This window comes from Arvicanthis niloticus, chromosome 6 (genome assembly GCF_011762505.2).
Source record: "Arvicanthis niloticus isolate mArvNil1 chromosome 6, mArvNil1.pat.X, whole genome shotgun sequence".
In the NCBI taxonomy this organism is placed as follows: Eukaryota; Metazoa; Chordata; class Mammalia; order Rodentia; family Muridae; genus Arvicanthis; species Arvicanthis niloticus.
In genome coordinates, this window is record NC_047663.1 from 50743071 (window position 1) to 50769522 (window position 26452).

A 26452-nucleotide genomic window follows, 5' to 3' on the forward strand; every position below is an offset into this window, starting at 1 on the left:
GTGACCTTCTCCATTTAACATAGTCCTGGATCCTAGTCTGTGGAATGATGTTACCCCACCTGGGGTAGATCTGCCCAAATCAGTTTCCTAAATCAATATAATCTCCTTCAGTTATGCCCCCAGGCCTAGATCCAAGGTGATACTATATTTTATTAAGTTGACATTTAAGATTAAACATTCCATTGATCCATATAGCTTTGCCGTCAGTGGACAAACGTACCCTGAATCTCATTCATAACAGCAAAACTCTGTTTTTCAACAAAGACTTTACTTTTACTTTAGTGAACACTGCAAAATCCCAAAACAATGAGGTTAGTGATGGCAGCACCTTGGTGAACCTGCAGGTTCTCAAGTTTTTGGCAGTAGCCTCTGAGACTGTATTGTTTATAGCATCCATGGAGGAGACCATCATGAACCCCCCACTCCACTGTGAATATTCATGCAGCATTTATCCAGAGACAAATTCAAATCTGTCTCCCAATGAAAGGCACTATGCATGAGTCACCCCTAGAAGCAAGTCACATTTACCCTCTGTGGCATGATTAATTTGTAGTGAGAAAACAGTTGGTAGTTCTACAGTATTACTGGAAGTTAATTAGTAAATCTTATAATAGTCAATTTTTCTCATAAACATCAAAGAATAAATACAAACTAAATAGAAATCATAATTAAGGCAGGTTACAGAAGAAAAAATGCATTGGGGCTTACAGTTTCAGAGGATGATACACAGACCTTCATGGGAAGGAACATGGCAGCAAGCAGGCAGGCTCGGCACTAGAGCTTAGAGCAATAGTTGAGAGCTTACATTCTGATGGGAGAGAAACAAAACTGATAGTGTATGAGCTTTTGAAACCTCAAAGCCCAGCAGTGACACAGCTCCTCAACAAGGGAATACCTCCTAATCCTTCCCAAGCAGTTCCAACAAATAGAGCAGCCCATTCTCATTCAAACCACAAATTCACAATCATTCTCAATCATGGAGTACTAGTTTCCCAGACGAGCATGGATCAACAGAAATACTAAATCTACATCCCTTGAATCTCTTCTTTCACAGAGGAAACAGTGGACATCTCCTTGTTCCATGTTGCCCACTTTCAAGAACATGGGGTGGTTCTAGAAACCCCAGCAAAGGTGGAACAGCATTACGCAGTACTGGAAAACCCAAGCTTCTCCCCAATGGGAGTTCTACTGAGATTGATTCCTGCTGTTGGATACTTCATCCCCATCACTTCCATCACATTGATCTACTATCCCCTCTATCTAGAGGATGTCACCTTTCACCTTTACCTGGTCCCCAATGATTGCACTATTCGGAAGGTAACACTGAGGACCACAAATATTGGGCCATGGAGGGCAAACAGAAAATTTGACTTATAGCTACTGAGCCCCTTGGAGAAATTCTGAACTGAGAGTTGAGACATACAGTTTGGATACATTTCTATAGGGGGAACCTGGTGTGCCTATACAATTCTGCCTTCTTCTTGCCCTGCACACACCAGAGTCTCACTCAACTGTTTTGAGGCCAATTTACTAATCCCCAAATAGACTCTATATCCTCTTTCCACCCACCAGAAGGATGAAAATGCTCCATGTACAACCTGCATCAGCTCCCTTCTTCTGTGGCAGTTACCCTGTTCCCAAAATGAACATGAACGGGGCCAACAATCCAGATATCAGTGTGTCAGAACACAAGATAGAAGGGAGATCATGAGATGTCATCATCCTATCCCACAAAATGTGCTGATCAACCACCTCATTTTATTCAGATCAGACCTTGTAGCCCAGAAATCTAGATAAATTACTGTCTGTAATGTTCCCAGGCCATTGATGATGAGGAAATGAAGTTCCAGTTTGTGCGCATAAACAAGCCACCCCCAGTGGATGCTCTTTATGTTGGTTCCCGCTATATCGTGTCTGGCTCCAAAAAGGTGGAAATTATCCCAAAGGTGAGCATCCAGGTGTTTCTGATGCTAGTCGTGGGAAACATGTGGGGCTGATTACACGGATTTGTAGAAAACTGAGATTTCTACAGAGGAATGCAGAGTAGACCTAGGGACTTGAGGAATTCAATTCAGACTGACACAGAAGTTTCCAGCTAAACATGGAGAGAAGCAGCCCAGGCTGAGGATCTGTGAGCAGAGCCTTCAGGATGAGCTCTCACTCATCTATGGCTGTTATGGTTTGAATCTGAAATGTCTCCTACAGGTGTAGATGTCAAACAGTAAATGTTGGTCTCCAAACAGTGGTAGTATTTGGGGAATTTGTGGAACCAAATCTGTGAGGCCTGGCTGTCAGAAGCAAGCCATATGTGGCAAGCCTCGAGGCTTATAACCTTGCCCTGCTCCCACCTCAGACTGCTCATTCCTGATCCTCTAGGATATAACAGACCATGCCACACGTTTTTCCAGTAAGAATGGAGCCCCAGCCTCAATGCATTCCCCATCATGAAACTAAACAACAACATAAAACTTTTCTTGTGGTGCTTTCTGTCAGGTTTTATCAGAATAATGAGAAAAGAAACAACATGCTGGGTCCCTGCTAGGTCCTCAGCCTTGAGAGTTAAGATGCATGTTCAAAGGCTTGTGTCACCTCAGTGCAAAAGATAGTGTCTACTGTGGTATGCAAGATCAAGAGATTATGAGGTAATGGAAAGTCCTGATTCACATGAGTAGAGCCTTCTCACAGTCTCCCTCTCCCCTGTCTACCCCCTCTCTTCCTTCCTCTCCCCCTTCCTCTTCTCTTACCCTCCCTCTCCCTCTCCCTCTCTCCAGGAACTGGAGCTATGCTACCGAAGCCCTGGGGAATCTCAGCTCTTCTCTGAGATCTACATTGGACATATGGATTCAGAGATCATGTTGCAAATCAGAGACAAGAGGCATATGAATCTTGTATGGGAGGCCTTGCTGAAACCAGGTAAAATTAGTTTAAGACCTAGGAATTGAAGAAAGGCAATGATTAAGGAGAGATGTGTATTGTCATTATTTCTTGGTGCCACAAAATAATCCGATCAGTCATGTGCTTTTCTGGATCAATAAAAGGTAGTAGGAGCACAGTTTAAACTATGACACTGTGTTAACCAGCTTTTCACAATTGTGACAAATATATGAGGGGGAAAAACACTTTTTTTCATTTTTTCACTTTTTTCATTTTTTTATTCTTAAATCATTTTTTATAGTCCAAACTTTATCCCCCACCTCCCAGTCCACCCTCCAACTGTTCCACATCCCACAACTCCTCCCACCATCCCTGTCTCTAAGAAGATGTCCCCACTCCTGCACACTCCACCAGACCTCACTCCCTGGGGTCTGAAGTCTCTTGAGGATTACTCTCTGAGTGAGTCCAGACATGGCAGTCCTCTGATGTATATGTGTTGAGGGTGTCATATCAGCTGGTATATGCTGCCTGGTTGGTGGCTCAGTGTCTGAGGGATCCAGGGCAGGTTAATTAAGACTGCTGGTCTTCCTATAGGCTTGCCCTCCTCCTCAGCTTCTTCCAGCTTTCCCCTAATTTAACCACAGGGGACACCAGCTTCTGTCCACTGGTTGGGTGTAAATATCTCCATCTGACTCTTTCAGCTGCTTGTTGGGCCTTTCAGAGGGCAGTCATGGCAGACCCCTGTTTGTAAACACACCATAGCATCAGTGATAGTGTCAGGCTTTGGGGCCTCCCCCTGAGCTTGATCACAAGTTGGGCCTATCACTGGACCTCCTTTTCCTCAGCCTTTGTCCGTGCAGTACTTTCAGACAGGAACAATTCTGGGTCAGAGTTTTTGACTATGGGATGGCAACTCCATCCCTCCACTTGATGCCCTGTCTTTCTACTGGAGGTGGGCTCTATAAGTTCCCTCTCCCTACTGTAGGGCATTTCATCTAAGGTCTCTCCCTTTGAGTCCTGAGAGTCTCTCACCTCCCAGGTCTCTGGTACATTTTAGAGGGTGCCCCCACCTCCTACCTCCCGAGGTTGCCTGTTTTAATTCTTTCTGCTGACCCTCAGAACTTCGGTCCTGTTTCCCAGCCAGTACCTGATCATGTTCCCTCTTCCCCTCCCTGTCCCCTTTCCCATCCCGGTCCCTCCCTTCCCTGTGATTGCTTTCTTCTCCCTTACAAGTGGGATTGAGGCATTCTCACTTGGACCCTTTGGCTTGCTAGCCTTCTTGAGTTCTGTGGATTGTATCCTGAGAATTCTGTACTTTTTGGCTAATATCTACTTATTAGTGAGTACATACCATGCATATCCTTTTGGGTCTGAATTACCTCACTCGGGATGACATTTTCTAATTCCATCCATTTGCCTGGAAAACTAATGATGTCCCATTCTTAATGGCTGAGTAGTATTCCATTGTGTAAATGAACCACATTTTCTATATTCTTCTGTTGTGGAACATCTGGGTTGTTTCCAGCTTCTGGCTATCACAAACAAGGCTGCTATGAACATAGTGGAATGTGTGCCCCTGTGGCATGGTGGGGCATCTTTTGGGTATATGCCCAAGAGTGGTACAGCAGGTCTTCAGATAGATCTATTTCCAATTTTCTGAGGAACCTCCAGATTGTTTTCCAAAGAGGTTGTACCAGTTTGCAATCCCACCAGCAATGGCGGAGTGTTCCTCTTTCTCCACATCCTCACCAACATGTGCTGAGTTTTTTATCTCAGCCATTCTGATTGGTGTAAGGTGGAATCTCAGGGTCATTTTGATTTGCATTTCCCTGATAACTAAGGACTCTGGACATTTCTTTATGTGTTTCTCAACCATTCGAGATTCCTTCATTGTGAATTCTCTGTTTAGTTCTATACACCATTTTTTGATTAGGTTGTTTGGTTTCTTGGTGGTTAGCTTCTTGAGTTCTTTATATATTTTGGATATTATCCCTCTATGGGATGTGGGGTTAGTGAAGATTTTTTTCCTAATCTGCAGGTTGCCAGTTTGTCCTATTGCCTATTTCCTTTGCCTTACAGAACCTTTCCAGTTTCATGAAGTCCCATTTATCAATTCTTGTTCTTAGTGCCTGAACCATTGGAGTTCTGTTTAGGAAATTTCCCCCTGTGCCAATGAGTTTGAGACTCTTTCCCACTTTCTCTTCTATTAGATTCAGTGTATCTGGTTTTATGTTGAAGTTCTTGATCCACTTTTATTTGAGTTTTGTGCAAGGTGACAAATACAGATCTATTTTCATTTTTTTTATATACAGACTGCCAGTTAGACAAGTATCCTTTGTTGAAGATGCTTTCTTTTTTCCATTATATATTTTTGGCTTCTTTGTCAAAGATCAAGTGTCTGTAAGTGTGTGGTTTTATTTCTGAGTCTTCAATTCTATTCCATTGATCAACACGTCTGTCTCTGTACCAATATCAGGCAGTTCTTATCACTATTGCTCTGTAGTATAGCTTGAGGTCAGAGATGGTGGTTCCCCCCAGAAATTCTTTTATTGTTAAGAATTGTTTTGACTATTCTGGGTTTTTTGCTTTTCCAGAATAATTTGAGAATTTCTGTTCCATGTCTTTGAAGAACTGTGTCGGGATTTTGATGGGGATTTCGCTGAATCTGTAGATTGCTTTTGGTAGATGGCCATTTTTACTATGTTAATTCTGCCCATCAATGAACATGGGAAATCTCTCCATTTTCTGAGATCTTCTTTGGTTTCTTTCTTGAGAGTCTTGACGTTATTGTCATACAGATCTTACACTCGTTTGGTTAGAATTACCCCCAAAATATTTTATATTACTTGTGACTGTTGTGAAGGATATTGTTTCCCTAATTTCTTTCTCAGCCTGTTTATCATTTGTTTAAAGGAAGGCTACTGATTTATTTGAGTTAATTTTATTTTTTATTTTTTTCTTTTTGATTTTTTGAGACAGGGTTTCTCTGTATAGCCTTGGCTGTCCTGGGACTCACTCGGTAGACCAGGCTGGCCTTGGACTCAGAAATCTGCCTGTCTCTGCCTCCCAAGTGCTGGGATTACAGGCGTGTGCCACCACTGCCTGGCTTGAGTTAATTTTATATCTGGCCACTTTGCTTAAGTTGTTTATCAGCTGTAGAAGTTCTCTGCTAGAATTTTTGTGGTTGCTTATGTGTACTATCATATCATCTGCAAATAGTGATACCTTGACTTCTTTGGCAATTTGTATCCCCTTGATCTCCTTTTGTTGTCGTGTTGCTCTTGCTAGAACATCGAGAACTATATTGAATAGATATGGGGAGAGCGGGTATCCTTGTCTTTTCCGTGATTTTAGTGGGATTGCTTCAAGTATCTCTCCATTTAGTTTGATATTGGCTGTTGGTTTGCTGTAAATTGCTTTTTTTTTCTTTCTTGTTATTAATTTATATACATTCCATTCCCTTTTTAATTGGATATTTTATTTATTTACATTTCAGATGTCATCCCCTTTCCCCATTTCCCATCCTTAGAACTCCCCTATACTATCCCCCCTCCTCCTTTTTGCTTATGTACCATTTTAAATACATGCAAGTATTAAGGCCAGTTCTAGGTTGAGGGACTAGCAATACAATAGATGCAAATAGTCAAGAAACAAGCAAGACAATAAACACAAATAGTCAAAGAACAAATAAGGTAATAAACAAAATTCTGTGATCACTCCCATGATCACTGTTTCTAAGGGCCTATCAGGATGACCAAAATATCTGATCCAACTTCCCTGTCCTAGCCCAAAGTCAATTTCATGTCTGAAGCCTACTTCTTTGTTCTAGCCTAATGTCAGATTCCTGCCTGAAGCCTACTTCCTTGTCTTTGGCCAATGTCATATTCCTGCCAAGCAGCCTAGTTCCTTGTCCTTGGCCCATGTCAGATTCTTGCCAAGCAGCCCCAAAGGTTCTCTGCCTCTCCCCCTTTTTTATTTCATTAACAAGACTGAGCCTGTCTTAGGTCATTCTGACAAGAATGTCTTCCTTACCCATCACAGAGTATGCATTATCAAAAGCAATATACTTTTATTTTAGGTTGGTAAGGCTCTGTACAGTATCTTACCCATCCTTGGCTTGCCAGCCTGTTAATTTAATAACTCTGTCTGAAGTGTCCATTTTCAGGTTCAAGCCATGTACTTTGGCTGCCAACATGTTGATGTTATTAAAGATAAGCTTTAACATGATGGGCAGGAATAAAAGTATTCCCAGGACAAAAAGGGCTAGCATGATCAAGGTATATATGCCATTCTTGAAGCTTGACCAAAATAGAAATACTGACCTCAGGCCATGGTTAATTTTATGAGCAGTATCTACCTCATCAATGCCCAGCAGAGCAGCATTCTTGAAATTCATAAGCTCACTATGTAAAGTTAAAACATCCAGGGAGGCTGGAGAGATGGCTCAGAGGTTAAAGAGCACTGACTGCTCTTCCAGAGGTCCTGAGTTCAATTCCCAGCAACCACATGGTGGCTCACAACCATCTGTAATGGGATCTGATGCCCTCTTCTGGTGTGACTGAAGACAGTGATAGTGCACTCCTATACATAAAATAAATAAATCTTTTAAAAAAAAAAAAAAACATCCAGAGAGGTGTTAGAATTATGCCAAGTACACTGCAAGTGTCTTTAAACTTTTTCCTAATTATAATGACTACCACTGTAAATTTTAGAACTAGCATGAATCCAATGATATTTAGCATGACACTAGAGATGGCTCCTTACTCTTAAATTCTGAACCTCCTTCCAATAACTTGAATAGGATAAAGAGCATCAATCCATTCTTCCAAATGCCTACCTAAATCCTCTTATATATTCAACACATTAGTAACATTTTTTGCTAAATGATTAACAAAAGTAGCTGTCTTAACTTCTTGTGTCAAAGCAATTGCAGAAGCAGTGGTGCTAGCAATTAATGTAATTAAAGCTGTTATACCAGCAATAATCAAGCCCACTACCCTCTTGCTTCTGCTTAAAGCCTGACTCATTTCTCCCAGTACTTGCAAGCTATTTTTAGAATACAAAGGTTCTGTGATACTCAGGGCAATAAAACAAAAGCTGGTTGATAGACCTCCATAACTGACATGCCCAATTTCAAAACACTAACACAATTAGAAGGTGTACAATGAATGCAACTTACATTAAATACTGTCGAAGAAACAAAAGTAATTTTAACTTGACAATTAAAAGAGCCTTAACACATGTGCTAACACCTGTTTGAAATCCAGATCCTGTCCCAACTTTATCTCTTGCTAATATAACATCATAGAGAACTGCAGCTAACTTCCAAATATGTCTCTGAAAATGTCCAGAACCAGACTTCCAAATGAAGACTGTTATTTCCAATATTGGATTTCTTTCTAAATCAGTACATGATTGAGTCCGAATAACTAGTCACATTTAAGAACAATATGAGAGTCATTACAACTTCTCTTTTTGATTCCCTGTTCCACAAGGTCTAAAAACTTGAAGCAAGGCAGCTTGTCCTATCAGGGGTATAGGTAAGTAATGGTGGGTCGGGAACATATGTACAATACAGCTTCCCAGTCACCATTGTCAGGGCACTCAGCAAGCTCACAGGTCAGCATCATTCTTTGTCCTGGCATCAGCATGTCTCACCTGTCACTCTGGCAGCCACCATGCTCCTTCAGCATCCTGCAGAAAAAACACAAACATACCCTCTTCCCCATATTTAATACCTGATTGAGATCACTCCTTATGCCAGTAAGTGGATTCTTCCCTTTCACCTATGCATAAGTATGCCTAGTTGTAGAGCGCCATAGACACTCAGCAGAAAGTTCCTTGGCATCCAAATTTTTAAAAAATTAAAATAAAAAGAACATGATTTAAATAATTTTGTGATATATGGGGATATATTCCCCCTTTTTTATTTTCTGAAGATATTGATTTAAAGTTCCAAGGGCCCTTTCCACAGTCTCTTGACCTTGACAATTATAAGGAATCCCAGTAACATGGGTAATGTTAAATTCTGCCAAAAAGTCTCAAATGTTTGACTGCAATAGCCAGTTCCATTATCTGGTTTTTTGTTTGTTTGTTTGTTTGTTTTGCATTTTTGTTTTTTTATTATTGGATACTTTATTTATATAGATTTCACATGTTATCCCCTTTCCCCATTGCCCCCCCCAGAAACTCCTGCACCCATCCTCCCTCCTCTTATTTCTATGAGAGTGTGCCCCTACCCATCCAACCACTCCCACCTCCCGACCCTCGAATTCCCCCTCACTGGAGAATCCAGCCTTCAAGGGACCAAGGCCCTCCTCTCCCACTGATGCCAGACAAGTCCATCCTCAACTACCTATACTATTCAGCTGGATCCATGGGTCCCTCCATGTGTGTCCCAAGCTGGCAGTTTAGACCATGGGAGCTCTAGCTGGTTGATATTGTCCCTCTCACCATGGAGTCGCAAGCCCCTTCAACTCCTTCAGTCTTCTCTCTAATTCCTCCACTAGGGACCCTGTGATCAGTTTGATGGTTAGCTGCAAGCATCTGCCTCTGTATATATAGGTTGTGGCAGTGCCTCTCAGGAGAAAGGTATATCAGGCTCCTGTCAGCATGCACTTCCAGACATGAACAACAGTGTTTGCATATGGTGATTGCACCTGGGATGAATCCCAGGTGGGGCAGTCTCTGGAAGGTTCCTTCTCCATTTTCTGCTCCACATATTGTCTCATATTTGCTCCTGTGAGTATCTTGTTACTCCTAAGAAGCCCCAAAGTGGCCACACTTTGGTCTTTCCTTTTCTTGGGCTTCATGTGGTCTGTGAGTTATGTCTTGGGTATTGTGAGATTTGGGGATAATATCCATTTATCAGTGAGTGCATACTATGTGCCTTCTTTTGTGATTGGATTACCTCACTCAGGATAATATTGTGTAGTTCCATCCATTTGCCTGAGAATTTATCGAATTCATTGTTTTTAATAGCTGAGTAGTACTCCATTGTGTAAATGTACCACATTTTCTGTATCCATTCCTTTGTTGAAGGACATCTGGGTTCTTTCCACCTTCTGGCTATTATAAATAAAGCTGCTATGAACACGTGAAGCATGTGTCCTTGATATATGTTGGAACATCTTTAGGGTATATGCCCAGAAGTGGTATAGCTGGATCCACAAGTAATACTATGTGCAACTTTCTGAGGAACCTCCAGACTGATTTCCAGAATGTACCAGCTTGCAATCCCACCAACAATGGAGGAGTGTTCCTCTTTCTCCACATTCTCACCAGCATGTGCTGTCATCTGAGTTTTTAATCTTAGCCAGTCTGACTAGTGTGAAGTGGAATCTCAGTGGCTAAGGATGTTGGACATTTCTTTAGGTGCTACACGGCCATTCAATATTCCTCAGTTGAAAATTCTTTGTTGAGCTCTGTACCCCATTTTTAATAGAGTTATTTGATTGTCTGGAGTCCAATTTCTTGAGTTCTTTGTATATTTTGGATATTAGCCCTCTATCTGATGTAAGATTGGTTAAGATCTTTTCCCAATCTGTTGGTTGCTGTTTTGGCCTATTGACAGTGTCCTTTGCTTTACAGAAGCTTTGCAATTTTATGAGGTCCCATTTGTCAATTCTTGATCTTAAGCCTAACCCATTGGTGTTCTGTTCAGGAATTTTTCCACTGTGCCCATGTGTTCAAGGCGCTTCCTCACTTTCTCTTCTATTAGTTTCAATGTGTCTGGTTTTATATGTAGGTCCTTGATCCACTTGGACTTGAGCTTTTGTACAATGAGATAAGAATGGATCAATTTGCATTCTTTTCCTTGCTGACCTCCAGTTCAACCAACACCATTTGTTGAAAATGCTATCTTTTTCTCCATTTTAGCTCCTTTGTCAAATATCAAGTGACTACAGGTATGTGGGTTCATTTCTGGGTCTTCATTTCTACTCCATTGATTGTCTTTATCACTACTGCTCTGTAGTATAGAATTGAGCAGTGTTCCTTCTGTTTCGATTTTGTGGAATTGTTTATAGAGAATTGGTCTTGAAGTCAGGGATGGTGATTGTCCCAGAAATTCTTTTATTGTTGAGAATAGTTTTCACTATCCTGGGTTTTTTTGTTATTCCCAATGAATCTGAGAATTGCTCTTTCTATCTCTGTAAAGAATTGAGTTGGAATTTTGATGGGAATTGCATTAAATCTGTAGATTGCTCTCAGAAAGATGGCCATTTTTACTATATTAATCCTACCAATCCATGAGCATAGGAGATCTTTCCAACTCCTTAGATATTCGTTTTCTTTCTTCAGGGACTTGAAGTTTTTTGTCATACAGATCTGTCACATGCTTGGTTAGATTCACACCGAGGTATTTTTATATTATTTGTGACTATTGTAAAGGGTTTTGTTTCCCTAATTTCTTTCCCAGCCTGCTTATCCTTTTGTAGAGGAAGGCTACTGATTTGTTTGAGTTAATTTTATATCCAGACACTTTGCTGAAGTTATCAGGGTTAGGAGCTCTCTGGTGGAAGTTTTGGGGTCACTTAAGTATACTATCATATCATCTGCAAATAGTGATATTTTAACTTCTTACTTTCCAATTTGTATTCTTTTGATCTCCTTTTGTTGCCTAATTGCTCTGGCTAGGACTTCCAATACTATATTGAATAGGTAGGGAGAGAGTGGGCAGCCTTATCTAGTCCTTGATTTTAGTGGGATGGCTTCAAGTTTCTCTCCATTTAGTTTGATGTTGGCTTGGCTTGCTGTATATTGCTTTTACTATGTTTAGGTATGGGCCTTGACTTCCTGATCTTTCCAAGACTTTTAACATGAAGGGGTGTTGAATTTGGTCAAATGCTTTCTCAGCATCTAGTGAGATGATCATGTGGGGTTTTTTTCTTTGAGTTTGTTTATACAGTATATTACATTGATGCATTTCCAAATATTGAACCATCCCTGCATTCCTGGGATAAAGCCTACTTGATCATCATAGATGATTGTTTTGATGTGTTCTTAGATTCAATTTTTGAGGATTTTATTGAATACTTTTGCATCAGTATTCATAAGCTAGCTTCCTAAAGTTCTCTCTCCTTGTTGGATCTTTGTGTGGTTTAGGTATGAGCATAGTTGTGGCTTTATAGAATGAAGTGGGTAGTGTTCCTTCTGTTTCTATTTTGTGGAATAGTTTATGGAAAATTGGTATTAGACCTAGAATTCTATCAGACCTTGAAGGTCTGATAGAATTCTACACTAAAACTATCTGGTCCTGGGATTTTTTTTGGTAGAAAGACTTATAATGACGGCTGCTATTTCTTTAGGAATTATAGGACTATTTAGATGGTTTATCTGACCCTGATTTAACTTTGGTATCTTGTATCTGTCTAGGAAATTGTCCATTTCATCCAGATTTTTCAGTTTTGTTGAGTATGGGATTTTGTAGTAAGATCTGATGATTTTTTTAATTTCCTCAGTTTCTGTTGCTATGTCTCCCTTTTCAGTTCTGATTTTATTAATTCTCTGTGCCTTCTGGTTAGTCTGACTAAGGGTTTATCTATCTTGTTGATTTTCTCAAAGAACTAGCTCCCTGTTTTGTTCATTCTTTGTATAAGTCTTTTTGTTTCTACTTGGTTGATTTCAGACCTGAGTTTGATTATTTTCTGCCATCTACTCCTCTTGGGTGCATTTGCTTCTTTTTGTTCTAGAGCTTTCAGGTGTGCTGTCAAGCTGCTGTGTGCTCTCTCCAGTTTCTTTTTGTAGGCACTCAGAGCTATCAATTTTCCTCTTAGCACTGCTTTCATTGTGACCCATAAGATTTGGTATGATGTGTCCTCATTTTCATTAAATTCTAAAAAGTCTTTAATTCCTTTCTTTATTTCTTCCCTGACCAAGTTATCATTGAGTAAAACATTCTTCAGTTACCTTGTGTATGTGGACTTTCCATTGATTTTATCATTATTGAAGACCAGACTTAGTCCCTGGTGATCTGATAGGATGGATGAGATTATTTCAATTTTCATGTATCTGTTGAGGCCTGTTTTGTAACCAATTGTATGGTCTATTTTGGAGAAGGTACCATGAGGTGCTGAGAAGAAGGTATATTCTTTTGTTTTGGATGAAATGTTCTATAAATATCTGCTAAATCCATTTGGTTTATAACTTCTCTTAGTTTACTGTATCTCTGTTTGGTTTCTGATTCCATGATCTGTCCATTGATGAGAGTGGGGTGTTGAAGTCTCCCACTATTATTGCATGAGGTGCAATGTGTGCTTTGAGCTTTAGTAAAGTTTCTTTTATGAATGTGGGTGCCCTTGCATTTGGAACATTGATGTATGAATTGAGATTTCATCTTGGTAGATTTTTCCTTTGACGAGTATGAAGTGTCCATTCTTATCTTTCTTGATAACTTCTGGTTGAAAGTCGATTTTATTCTATATTAGAATGGCTACTCCAGCTTGTTTCTTGGGACCATTTGCTTGAAAAATTGTTTTCCAGCCTTTTACTCAGAGGTAGTGTCTGTCTTTGTCACTGAGGTGTGTTTTCTGTATGCAGGAAAATGTTGGGTCCTGTTTATGTATCCAGTCCATTAGTCTATGTGTTTTTATTGGAGAATTGAGTCCATTGATGTTAAGAGATATTAAGGGAAAGTGATTGTTGCTTCCTGTTATTTCTGTTATTAGAGATGAAATTATGCTTGTGTAGCTATCTTCTTTTGGGTTTGTTGGAAGATTACTTTCTTGCTTTTTCTAGGGTATAATTTCCCTCCTTGTGTTGGTGGTTTCCCTCTTCTATCCTTTGTTGGGCTGGATTTGTGGAAAGATATTGTATAAATTTGGTTTTATCATGGTGTTGAGAACTGCTCTAGCCCACGTTTGGGGGAGCCAAAATGTCAGGGGCTGCTCTATCAATGTTGGGACCCGAACTGCCAAAAGCCTTGGGGGCTAAGTTGTTAGAGCCCTCACTGCCCCAAGCTGCTCTGGTCCATGGGTTGGGGTTCAGCAAGTGAGAGAGTGAAGACGGACACAGAAGAATGGAGACCAGACAGAGTGTGATTCAATCCCATTTATCTTTCAGTCTCTCTTCCTAGTCCAAGTCCCAAATCTTGAGTTCCTAGTCCTAGTTCCTAGTCCCTATTCCCTAGTGCCTCTAAGTTCCAAGTTCTTTCTCCAAGTGCTATGTGCCTAATTGTCTAATGCCTTTCCAAGTGCCAATTGTCTAATGTCTAATTCTCTGTTGTCTAATAATATTCCAAGTGCCTAGACTCAAGTGCCTACTCCTAACACCTAATAACTAACTTCTTCTGTCTGCCTCTGCCTTTTATATGTCTCACTTCTAAGCCACGCCTCTAAGTCACACCCTTAGGTTTTATCTCTAAATCACACCTTTAAGTCTCACACACCCAAGGAAAGATCCTGGGTATCTAAAACAAGATGTTATCAGAGTGTGCTCAGCTGTTGCAGGCTGTTGTAATCAAGTCTCTTGTCAGGATATATGGTTCAAGATGGCTGCATGGATGATAGCTGCCTTTTGTTAGCTCCCCACGTCATGGAATATCTTGGTTTCTCCATCTATATTAATTGAGAATTTTGTTGGGTATAGTAGCCTGAGATGGCATTTGTGTTCTCTTAGGGTCTTTATGACATCTGTCCAGGATCTTCTGGCTTTTATAGTCTTTGGTGAGAATTCTGGTGTAATTCTGGTAGGTCTGCCTTTATATGTTACTTGACCTTTTTCACTTACTACTTTTAACATTTTTTCTTTGTTTTGTGCATTTGATGTTTTGATTATTATGTGACGGGGGAATTTCTTTTCTGATCTAGTCTACTTGGAGCTCTGTAGGCATTTCTTCCTTTATATTAGGGAAGTATTCTTCTGTAATTTTGTTGAAGATATTTACTGGCCCTTTAAGTTGGGAATCTTCACTTTCTTCTATACCTATTATCCATATGTTTGGTCTTCTCATTTTGTTCTGGATTTCCTGGATGTTTTGGGTTAGGAGTTTTTTGCATTTTGTATTTTTTTGACAGTTGTGTCAATGTTCTATGGTATCTTCTGCACCTGAGATTCTCTCTTGTATCTCTTGTATTCTGTTGGTGATGCTTGCATCCATGACTCCTGATCCCTTTCCTGGGTTTTCTATCTCCAGGGTAGTCTCCATTTGTGATTTCTTCATTGTTTCTACTTCCATTTTTATGTCCTGAATCATTTTTGTTCAATTCCTTCACCTGTTTGGCTGTGTTTTCTTGCAATTCTTTAAGGGATTTTTGTGTTTCCTATTTAAGGGCTTCTACCTGTTCACATGTGTTCTCTCCTGTATTTCTTTAAGGGAGTTATTTATGTCCTTCTTAAAGTCTTCTATCATCATCATGAGAAGTGATTTTAAATCTGAATCTTGCTTTTCTGGTTTCATGGGGGATTCAGGACTTGCTATGGTGAGAGAACTAGATTCTGATAATGCCAAGTAACCTTGGTTTCTGTTGCTTATGTTCTTGTGCTTGCCTTTCACCATCTGATTATTTCTAGTGCTACCTTCACTCACTGCCTCTGACTGGAGCCTGTCTGTCCTGTTATATTGGTTGTGTTAGAACTCCTCACAGTCCAGCTGTCTCTGTAATCCTGTGCTCCTGAGATCCTGGTTGTGATAGCTCCTGGGAGTCAGGCTGCTTCTGGGATCCTGAAATTCTGGTGTGCCCAAGCACCTGTGATCCTATCATTTTATATTCCTGGGCATGTTAGAGCTTCTGGAAGTCCAGCCTTCTTTGGGTTTTGGAGAATTGGGTGCAGAGCTGGTACCCTAGGACTGCTCAGAGCACAGGCACAAAAGGGTCCCATGCCACTGGCCTTGAGGGAGTTCCTGGGTCCCTGTGGGTACCACTTACTCCCAGTTTTATTTGGGGGTGTCCTGGCCTACTCACCTACACTCCTGGGCATGTTAGAGCTCCTCGGAGTCCAGCCTCCTCTGTAAATTGCTTTTATTATCTTTGGGTATCCTGATCTAAAATTCTATCTCATGAAGATAATAGAGTCCTTTAAGGATAAATAAATAACTCACTAAAAGAAAACACACAGGAAAACACAGGTAAACAGGTAGAATCCCTTAAAGAGAAAACAAATCTCTTAAAGAAATACAGGAAAACACAATCAAACAGGTGAAGGAATTAAACAAAGCTGTCCAAGACCTAAAAGTGGAAGTGTAAACAATAAAGAAAACAAAAGGGAGGCAACCATTGAAATGGAAAACCAAGGAAAGAGGTCGGGAACTACAGATGTAAGCATCACCAAAAATATACAAGAGATAGAAGAGACAATCTCAGGTGTAGAAGAGACCTTAGAAGATTTTTTTAACTTCTTTTATTGGATATTTTATTTACATTCCAGATGTAATCTCCTTTCCCCATTTTCCCTATTCCATCCCCACCCCTTCTGCTTCTCAATCCACCCTCCCATTCCCACCTCCCCACCCACGATTTCCCCCACACTGTGGCGTCCAGCCTTCACTGGACCAAGGACTTCCTCACCCACCTATGCCTGACACTGTCACCCTCCCCTACATATACAGCTGGAGCCATGGGTCCCTCCCTATGTGCTCCCAGGCTGGTGATTTAGACCCTGGGAGCTCTGGTTGGTTGGTATTGTTGCTCTCCTCATGGAACCACAAACTCTTTCAGTTCCTTCAGTCTTCTCTCTCACTCCTCCATTGGGAACCCCATGATAAGTTCAATGGTTAGCTGTGAGCATCCACCTCTGTGTATTTCAGGCTCTGGCAGACCACTAAAGAAACAGCTATATTAGGCTCCTGTCAGCATGCACTTCCTGGCATCCACATCAGCATCTACCTTTGGTGATTGCACAAGAGATGGATACCCAGGTGGAGCAGTCTCTGGACAGCCCCTCCTTTAGTTTCTGTCCCATGTTTTGTCTCCATATTTGCTCCCATAAGTATTTTGTTACTCCTTCTAATAAGTGTCAAAGTACCTACACTTTGGTCTTCCTTGTTCATGAGCTTCATGTGGTCTGTGAGTTGTATCTTGGATATTGCAATATTTTGGGATAATATCCAATTATCAGTGAGTGCATACCATATGTGTTCTTTTGTGATTGGGTTACCTCACTCAGGATGATATTTTCTAGTTCTATCGATTTGCCTAAGAATTTCTCGAATTCATTGTTTTTAATAGCTGAGTAATATTCCATTGTGTAAATGTACCACATTTTCTGTATCCATTCCTCTGTTGAAGGACATCTGGGTTCTTTCCAGCTTCTGGCTATTATAAATAAGGCTGCTATAAACATAGTGGCGCATATGTCCTTGTTATATGTTGGAGCATCTTCTGGGTATATGCCCAGGAGTGGTATAGCTGGATCCTCAGGTAATGCTATGCCCAATTTTGTGAGGAACCACCAGACTGATTTCCAGAGTGTTTGTACAAGCTTGCAATCCCACCAACAATGGAGGAGTGTTCCTCTTTCTCCACATCCTCGCCAGCATCTACTATCACTTGAGTTTTTGATGTTAGCCATTCTGACTGGTGTGAGGTGGTATCTCAGTGTTGTTTTGATTTGCATTTCCCTGATGACTAAGAATGTTGAACATCTCTTTAGGTGCTTCTTGGCCATTCTAGTTTTCTCAGGTGAGAATTCTTTGTTTAGCTCTGTACTCCATTTTTTAATAGAGTTATTTGGTTGTCTGGAGTCTAATTTCTTGAGTTCTTTGTATATTTTGGATATTAGCCCTCTATCTGATGTAAGATTGGTTAAGATCTTTTCCCAATCTGTTGGTTGCTGTTTTGGCCTATTGACAGTGTCCTTTGCTTTACAGAAGCTTTGCAATTTTATGAGGTCCCATTTGTCAATTCTTGATCTTAGATATTAAGCCATTGGTGTTCTGTTCAGGAACTTTTCCCCTGTGCCTAGGTATTCGAGGGTCTTCCCCACCTTCTTTTCTGTTAGTTTCAGTGTATCTGGTTTTATGTGAAGGTCCTTGATCCACTTGGACTTGAACTTTGTACAATGAAATAAGAATGGATTAATTTGCATTCTTCTCCTTGCTGACCTCCAGTTGAACCAGCACCATTTGTTGAAAATGCTGTCCTTTTTCCACTGTGTGGTTTTAGCTCCTTTGTCAAAGATCAAGTGACCATAGGTGTGTGGGTTCATTTCTGGATCTTCAATCCTATTCCATTGATCTTCCTGCCTGCCTGCCTATGTACCAATGTCATGCAGTTTTTATCACTATTGCTCTGTAGTATAGGTTGAGGTCAGGTATGGTGATTCCCCCAGAAGTTCTTTTATTGTTGAGAATAGTTCTCGATATCCTGGTGTGTGTGTGTGTGTGTGTGTGTGTGTGTGTGTGTGTGTGTGTGTATGATATTGACACAACTGTCAAAGAAAATTCAAAGCATAAAAAACTCCTAACCCAAAACATCTAGGAAAGCCAGGACACAATGAAAAGACCAAATCTAAGAATAATAGGAATATAGGAGAGTGAAGGCTCCCAGCTCAAAGGACCTGAAAACATCTTCAATAAATCATACAAGAAAAAGTCCCCAACTTAAAGAAAGAGATGGCCATAAATTTACAAACCTACCGAGAACACCAAATAAATTGGACCAGAAAAGAAAATCCTCTTGTCACATAATAATTAAAATAGTAAATGCACAAAACAAAAAAAAAAGAATATTAAAAGCTGCAAGAGAAAGGGGCCAAATAACATATAAAGGCAGACCTATCAGAATTACACCATACTTCTCAACAGAGACATGAAAAGCCAGAAGAGCCTGGAAAGAGGTCATGCAGACTCTAAGAGAACACAAATGCTAACCCAGGCTACTATACCCAGCAAAACTATTAACATAGATGGATACAGAGGATTCTAGAAGGAAAACTCCAACACAAGAAGAGTACCTAAGCCAAAGAAAAAACAAGATATTAATCATCTCACAACAAAGCCAGAAGGAGAGAATGACATGCAAATAATGCCACCTACAAAAACAAACATAACAGGAACAAACAATGATCTGTCTTTAATATCTCTCAGTATTAATGGACTCAACTCACCTATTAAAAGGCATAAGCTAACAGACTGGATACACAAACAGGATCTGGCATTTTGTTGCATACAAGCAACACACCTCAGTAACAAAGACAGACACTACCTCAGAGTAAAAGGCTAGAAAAAAGTCTTCCAAGCAAATGGTTCAAAGAAACAAGCTGGTGTTGCTATTTTAATATCCAATATTACTTGCAACCAAAAGTTATCAAATGAGATGAGAAAGGACACTTCATATTCATCAAAGGAAAATCCATCAAGAGAAAGTCTTATGTCTGAACATCTATGTCCCAAAAAATACTTTAAAAGAAGTAAAGTTTCCTTTGACTCAAGGTCTCAGAACCAAGTTTTAGTCCATGGTCAGCCATCTCCATCTCTTTGAGCCTGATATGAAACAGGATATCATGGAAGGGGGCTTCTATGTGAGAGAGAAGGCTATTCATGTGCTATCACCAACGAAGAGAAAGGGGTTGGGAGAGAAAGAGAGAGAGAAAAGGGAGAGAGAGAGAGAGAGAGGAAAAGAGTAGAAGGTGAAGGTGAAAAGAGAAGGAGAGAAAGTCCATGCAATATGTTCTCTCCTGGATATGCCCCGGTGTCTATCCTCCTCCAACTGTATACTCTCATGTGATTCCCTTTCCATTCTCAGTACTCACTCCATGATGAGAGCATTGGTGTATTGCTTCATTCATAGACTCACAGCCCTCAGGACAGTCACTTTTGGATACTGCTGCAGGACCATTCCTTCAACACATGATAGTTTTTCAGGGAACACATCATATTCAAAGTACCACATACCCTAAACCCCATTTTCTCAGTCCTGTATTCTCTTTCTGCTCCCACTGCTATGGAATTGACAGATTGAGGTGCACAAAGATCTGGCTCCAGATCAAATAACAGCTTCACTTAAAGAGAAGAGATTTTCCCAATGTTAGATACCCCATCTTAAATCCATACATAATTCATACTGATAAATGATATTTTAATAATATATTAATAAATGTTTTTGTAACAATTTTATATGTGCACACAATACATTCTAGTCACGGCACCCTAAAAAAAAAAAAAAAAAAAAAAAAAAAAAAGTAAAAACTGTCTCTTTTCTCCATCCTATTCCTGCCAGCTCTGCTTCTCTTCTCTAAATCTCTGCCACATTCAAAATGTTTTTCTTCATCTCACAGAGCTTAACTGGGACCATCTGTGTGACCAAGGGTTTTAAACTATCCTATAGAACACAGTGAGCTCACCAGCAGGTATACAGATGGAATGTTTACTTCCCTGTCTTCCATAATTTATTTGCCAATAGTTTAGCTATAAGTGGCACTGGCCATGTGAACTGTTTTCCCATGTATAGCTGACTGCTTGGCAGGTCCAATTAATGAGGTTCAGAGACAAGAGTTGCAGATGCTATGAGTTCATGATGGCCATGGTCATGCCATGCTTACAAGACAGCACTTCACAAGCCTCCATATAGTATATTGCTATAATCTTTCTAATTCCTCTTTGACAATGTTAGTTGAGCTTTAAGGGGTATTATAAATGTCTTGCAGGCATAAGTACACACCCATCCTTTTATTTTCAGCATCCTGTACAGCCATAAGTATCTGCAATCACCTCTATTCACTGAAAAAGGAAGCTTTTCTAATGACTGCTGAAAGTAACTTCTGCCTGTGGTAAAAGCACAGATATTCAGAGGGCATTGATACTATGTCCATTTAGCTAAGCAGAAGTAGAAGCTTCTCTCAAGGTCCTAAGACATCCTACAACCAGGATTTCTTTGTGTTACCAGCAGTATAGAATTTGTGGTGGATTCTATCTTGTGGAGGCAACCTGAAGTGTAATCAGGAAGCTACTGGTTGCTCCTATGATTGTTGTGCCAATATTGCAGCAGTGGGACCCTCTGGCCTGGCAGGTTAGTTATAGCATCATAGAGAACACAGCTGGGTTAGACTGCGGGTGATGCCTTTTCTTCCTCGGCAGACTGCATAGCACTATGAAACCCTAGCAATAGGAAGGAAGCTTCCAACTCAATTCCAGCTTGAATTCTCAAGATCATGTTTCCAAGATTTTTGGATTCTCTATACTACCTTATCCAATACTAGGTCTTATCTACTGGTTCGGATGATCAACAAATAAGAATTACATGAACCTGAGCAACTCTGGAGCCTCTGTTCCTGACAACTCCTACAGCAGTACCCCATGCCTAAATCTGAGTTTTTGTTTTGAAACTCACTACTTCTTCACCCTCCCATTCCTTGATACTGAATAGTCTCAAGAAATGAGATGATGTCATAAGTAATTTTAACCTGAATTTTTCTAATAGTAAAACGTTCCCTAGCCATATGTTCACTCCTTTGAGAATTCTCTTGTTACTCCTCTGGCCCATCTTATAACTGGGTTATTTCCTTGGAATTCAGGGTTTTTTTTTTTTTGTTTTGTTTTGTTTTTTTTTGGTTTCTGTGTACATTCTGATTACTACTAATCTACTACTAGATATTAACTTGGAAACCATTTGTCTCCTTCTTGCATGAATCTTTGCTCACTTATGTTATCTTTACTATACAGACTTTTTTAGTGTCATGAGATTCACTTTATCTACTACTGGTTTTGTTTCCTGTGCTACCAGAGTCTCACTCAGACAATCCTAATTATGCTGCCATATGCAAATGCACTCCCTACTTTTCCCTCTACCAGTTTTGAGACTGGATGTTACATTTAGGTCTTTGATCATTTTGTGCTGAAGTGTTGATGGTGAGATATAGGCATCTAGTTTAATTATTCCACATGTTGCCATCTAGGTTGTCCAGTACCAGGCTGTCTTTTCTAGAATATATTTTTTGCTTCCTCATCAGAGGCCAGGTAGCTATGGTTATGTGGATTTTGCCCAACCCTCTCTCTATTCTAATCCATTGACCTGGGTGTCTGTTTCTATCCATGCTGTGCTCTTTTAATTACTATGGCTTTAGCATTAATTTGAACCCACATGAACTGATGCTTCCCATTATACTGCTGTTGTCCAAGATTACCTTGGCTATCTATAGCTCTTGTGTTTCCATGTATGTTTCAGAATTTTTTTTTACTATCTGTTAAGAATGTCCCTGGGATCTTAACTGGGACTGCATTGACTCCGTAGAGTGCTTTTGGTAGGGTGTCTGTTTTTACAATATTGATTCCACCAAACAATGAGCATGTTGAAGGTGTCTTTCCATCTTGTAAAGCCTTCCTAGATTTACTCATAAATGTATCTTAAAGTTTTTGTTGTAGAGGTCTTTTATTCCTATGGTTAGGCTTTCTGTCCAGCATTTTGATTGATTGATTTTACATATTTATTTATTTTTACTTGTTTGCTATTTTAACTCATCCATATTTTCAAGATGACATAGACAAGTGAATATTCTAAATTTTCTTGAGTGCAGTAACAGTAGATTCCTAGTGCAACTCCCAAAACCAAGCTCTCCTAATTAAACAGGCCTTCCCATTACAGTAGACTGGGTCCTTGGGCTGACTTCCCTAAACTGTTAGAGCACAGTGGATGTAGGAACCTCTCAAACCCTTGAGGCTTATTCATGAGCTGCAGTTTATTAATCTCCTTCACATGTGGATGAAATTCATTCACTATTCCCCTGTGTTTGGTCTTGCTTCACCTTAATTCTACCATCAAATCCACCACACAAGTTTGTCATATGTGATTGTACAAAATCAAACAAGGACAAAAAGGCAGGATTTTTGTTTTGCTTTGTTTTGTTGTTTATTTAACCAGGAATTAATATCAAAGCCATCTAGCAAGGGACTTGGTTAGATGTTCACAAGGAATTCAGTCAAGGATAAAACTGAGTGTGAGATCACATGTGAGAAGTGTCTATTGTTCATTCCCAGGTCTACTCTATGGTGATAGGGTAAGGCTAAGATGCTTGTTCCCAGGTCTAATCTCTCTATGAAGATAGGCTAGGACTAAAACGCCCTGGATAAGCCGGGTGGTGGTGGCACACGCCTTTAATCCCAGCATTTGGGAGGGAGAGGCAGGTGGATTTCTGAGTTCGAGGCCAGCCTGGTCTACAGAGTGAGTTCCAGGACAGCCAGGGCTACACAGAGAAACCCTGTCTCAAAAAGAAAAAAACAAAAAACAAAGAGACGCCCTGGATAACTGAGGAACTGTTCATCTTCCACATTATATCAGAATGTCTGTAGTTCATTCTCAAAATCCCAGGCATGGGTGGAGTTCCACAGAATGCACTGAGTGTTGGTGTGGGCATCATTACAGATGCTTCATCTCTCCTTTTTTTCCAGGAGACCTCAGACCAGCACTGCCCAGGATTGCTCCAGTCCCCAAAGGTTAGTAAAATTTTAAGACACTAGAGAAGCCAATCATATTTGACTGGTACTTCATCTATCCTTGAGAAAAGACAGAGAGAAAGAAGGGAGCCTCAGTTTGCAAATGTCTCCAGAATGTAGGAGAGGTTCATAACCAGAGAGGAGTTCCTCTCATGCCCCTTGCTGCTTCATATGGTAACAATTCCACCCATTCCCAAACTTAATGCCCAACCATTAACTCTTCTCCCTAGTCAGATAAAATTTCAAACTAATAACTACCCCCAAGAAGGGAGCCAGGGTACAGAAGAAAAGAGCAGTTACAGAAAGAGCAAGAAGTGGGCAGCCAGTCTGAGACCCCAAGGAGCATTTTCTTGTTCAGTGCCTTTCTCATCTTTACCCTTAGATGTTCCTTCCTTGCTACATTTCATGGACCACCATAGGGAGCAGCTGGTTGCCCGGGTGACATCAGTGGACTTCCTATTAGACAAACTGCATAGTCTGGTGCTAAGTGAAGAAGATTATGAGGCAGTGCGGGCTGAGATCACAAACCAAGACAAGATGAGGAAGCTCTTCAGCCTCAGCCGATCCTGGAGCTGGGATTGCAAAGACCAATTCTACCAAGCTCTGAAGGAGACCCATCCTCACCTGATCATGGACCTCCTTGAGAAGTTGGGTGGGGTCTCTGTTAGATCCTGACATCCTGGTGGCTGACGGGTGAGCAGACTCCTTAGAGTCCTGGCTCTGCCTGACCTTCCTTTGGTCCTCAGTTGCTCCATCTGTAACCAATGACCATCTGAATTGCCTTTCTTGTGGCAGTGATTCCATGACATTTCTTGGTGATCCCTTTTGGCCTTTCCCAGGCCATATGTTCATGTGGAGTGTGTACCTCAAAAGACATCCAGTGGAGCCGGCAAGTCTACTCAGGTCTTGTCCCGGATGCTCTTATGATCAGAGTAGCCAGCCTAGAGACAATCTGACATACCATAAATGCAAGCAGGACTGAGGATCATGGGAATGGAAACAAAGGGATGGTAGTTTCTCCTAGAAAGTGAGTGTCTTTTGAATAGGAAAGGAAAGGAGCTTTTTTAAACTTATGTTCTGTGCTCAGAAGCAGAGGTGTAGAGAAGTCACATGATGCAGCATGGGACTCACTGCCAGAAACACCTCAGATTCAGTGCACCTCAGATTCAATTTATCTTGGGCAGTTGCATATGCACAAGCCTTCTGTCCTTATGATGAATTTGCAAGCCTCACATTTGGTTGCATCATCCCATATGGGGGTGTGAGTCACTACTTAAGAAATTGATGTGTGAGTGTAGACCAGATGACTGAACAGAAGGATCAGTGGTTAGGAGCTGCTCTTAGAGATGATCAGAGTCCTACTCCCAGGACCCACTTCAGTCACCTCACAACTATAGATAACACCAGACTCATGGGATCCAACAGCCTCCTTCCTACTTCTTGATCACCCATACACACATTCACACACAAAAAAAAATATGTTTTTAATTTGTATAAAAGAATGAATAATAAAATGGGATACTTCTCCATTGCTTACCCATCTGCCAGAAGAAATACCTCACCAAAACCCACGGTGGGACTTGAGGCTTGTGAGTTTGTGTACTTGTCCCCAGGACAGCCCTGCCAGTCTCTTTCCCCAGACTAAAACAAAACTTATAACTTAAAATGAAACAAATAATATAATTACAGGTCAAGTCAAGGTTCTTAAACATGTGTGACAGATATGACACACTGGGCTGTCATTCAAGGTTCTTAAATGTGTGTGACAGATATGACACACTGGGCTGTCATTCAAGGTTCTTAAACATGTTTGACAGATATGACACACTGGGCTGTCATTCAAGGTTCTTAAATGAATATCACAGATACGACACACTGGGCTGTCAAGGTTCTTAAATGTGTGTGACAGGACACACTGGGCTGTCAACCAAGGTTCTTAAATGTGTATGGCAAATATACTGAGGGGTTTTTTTGTAAATAAGTAAAAGTGCTAAAATATTAGTAAATACAAATTTTGTAGTCTGAGATTCTTAACGTCTATAAAAAGGGAATATATTCATGTCTATTAACTGTGATTTCATGAATTATTGGTTTATAAAACATGGTCACCTCACTTTCTCTTGTCTCCTGCAATCCAAGGTTACCAACTAACTATTCTGTCTAACCCATGCCTCCATGGTTAGGATGGGCTGAGACACAAGCCCTGACAGAACAGACTTTCTATGGCCAACAGCAAATCTGCGATGAAACAGCCTCCATAACCGAGGTTCTCAACTTGGCTCCTCCAGAGGACAAGCCTCCTGGACAGCAGTCAGGACTGGTTGCTTCAGTCAGATAATGGCGCATTTGCATGGAAAACAGTATTAGTGAATAGAATATCTCAGTATTAAGTTTTCTTCCAAGAAATGTTATTATTCCTTCTCTGGGCTGGGTGTCTAAAGATGCACTCTGCAGCCTGCACAGCTCAAGTCCCTTCAATACAAACATACCTTGTGGTACCAGCAAGAGACAATTGAAACTACAGGAAGTGTCAGCTTCTGTAAAGAGTCCAAAGGGACAGTAAGTGCTTAGAAATAAAGGCTTTAAAGTACACATTCATCTAACATAAGCCGGTGATTTGGGAGAAATATACTTTATACAATAAAAAAAAGTTTATTGACATGTTTACATTTTTGTGTTAATGATAATTAAACCCAATTACAACAGTAATTTTCTTAAAATTTATCTTTAAGATGATTAAGGGTTCATCATTTTTAAATGTCCTACATAAGAAAAACTTATTAAGGAATATAAAATGGCAACTATCTGCTTAAGTAGTATTCTGCTGGGAAAAAGCTTTTTTCTTTTTAACCATAAATGCCCATTAATGGAGACTGTTTTATGCCAAGTTACTGTGACTTAGCTATCAAAATGCATTTATCTGTGTGATCTGATATCACTAGTCACAACAGAGAGTAGAATGATCTAGTTTCTTTGCTGAAGCAGGTGTGGGGGAGGAGTCTAGGGTGAGGGCATATCTGTGTTTTCACTGCTTGTCCTTCTTTATGATGTTATTTTTTTATTTAACTTTTTTTGTCTTCCAAGAGAAATATTACAAAATCAAAAACCAAAAGTTTCTGACTCCTGACACTTCAAATGTTTTGCTATTTTTTAACCAAAAATATCTTTTTGCAGTCTATTAAAAAAAATCTTCTTATTCCAAAATAATCATGA

At 40.3% G+C, this 26452-nt stretch overlaps 1 protein-coding gene across 2 annotated transcripts in view; it reads left to right on the plus strand.

Moving 5' to 3' along the window:
* LOC117710287 (NACHT, LRR and PYD domains-containing protein 1a-like) overlaps positions 1-26225 on the plus strand; it is a 63839-nt gene extending 37614 nt beyond the window's left edge. For both annotated transcript variants that reach the window (XM_034505033.2, XM_076936412.1), the window contains exons 11-15: positions 1055-1317; positions 1821-1946; positions 2772-2913; positions 23195-23239; positions 23622-26225. In XM_034505033.2, coding sequence (XP_034360924.1) covers positions 1055-1317; positions 1821-1946; positions 2772-2913; positions 23195-23239; positions 23622-23914 — 869 coding nt within the window. In that variant the 3' untranslated portion in view covers positions 23915-26225. The remainder of the gene's footprint in view (positions 1-1054; positions 1318-1820; positions 1947-2771; positions 2914-23194; positions 23240-23621) is intronic.
* The last annotated feature ends 227 nt before the right edge of the window (positions 26226-26452 follow it).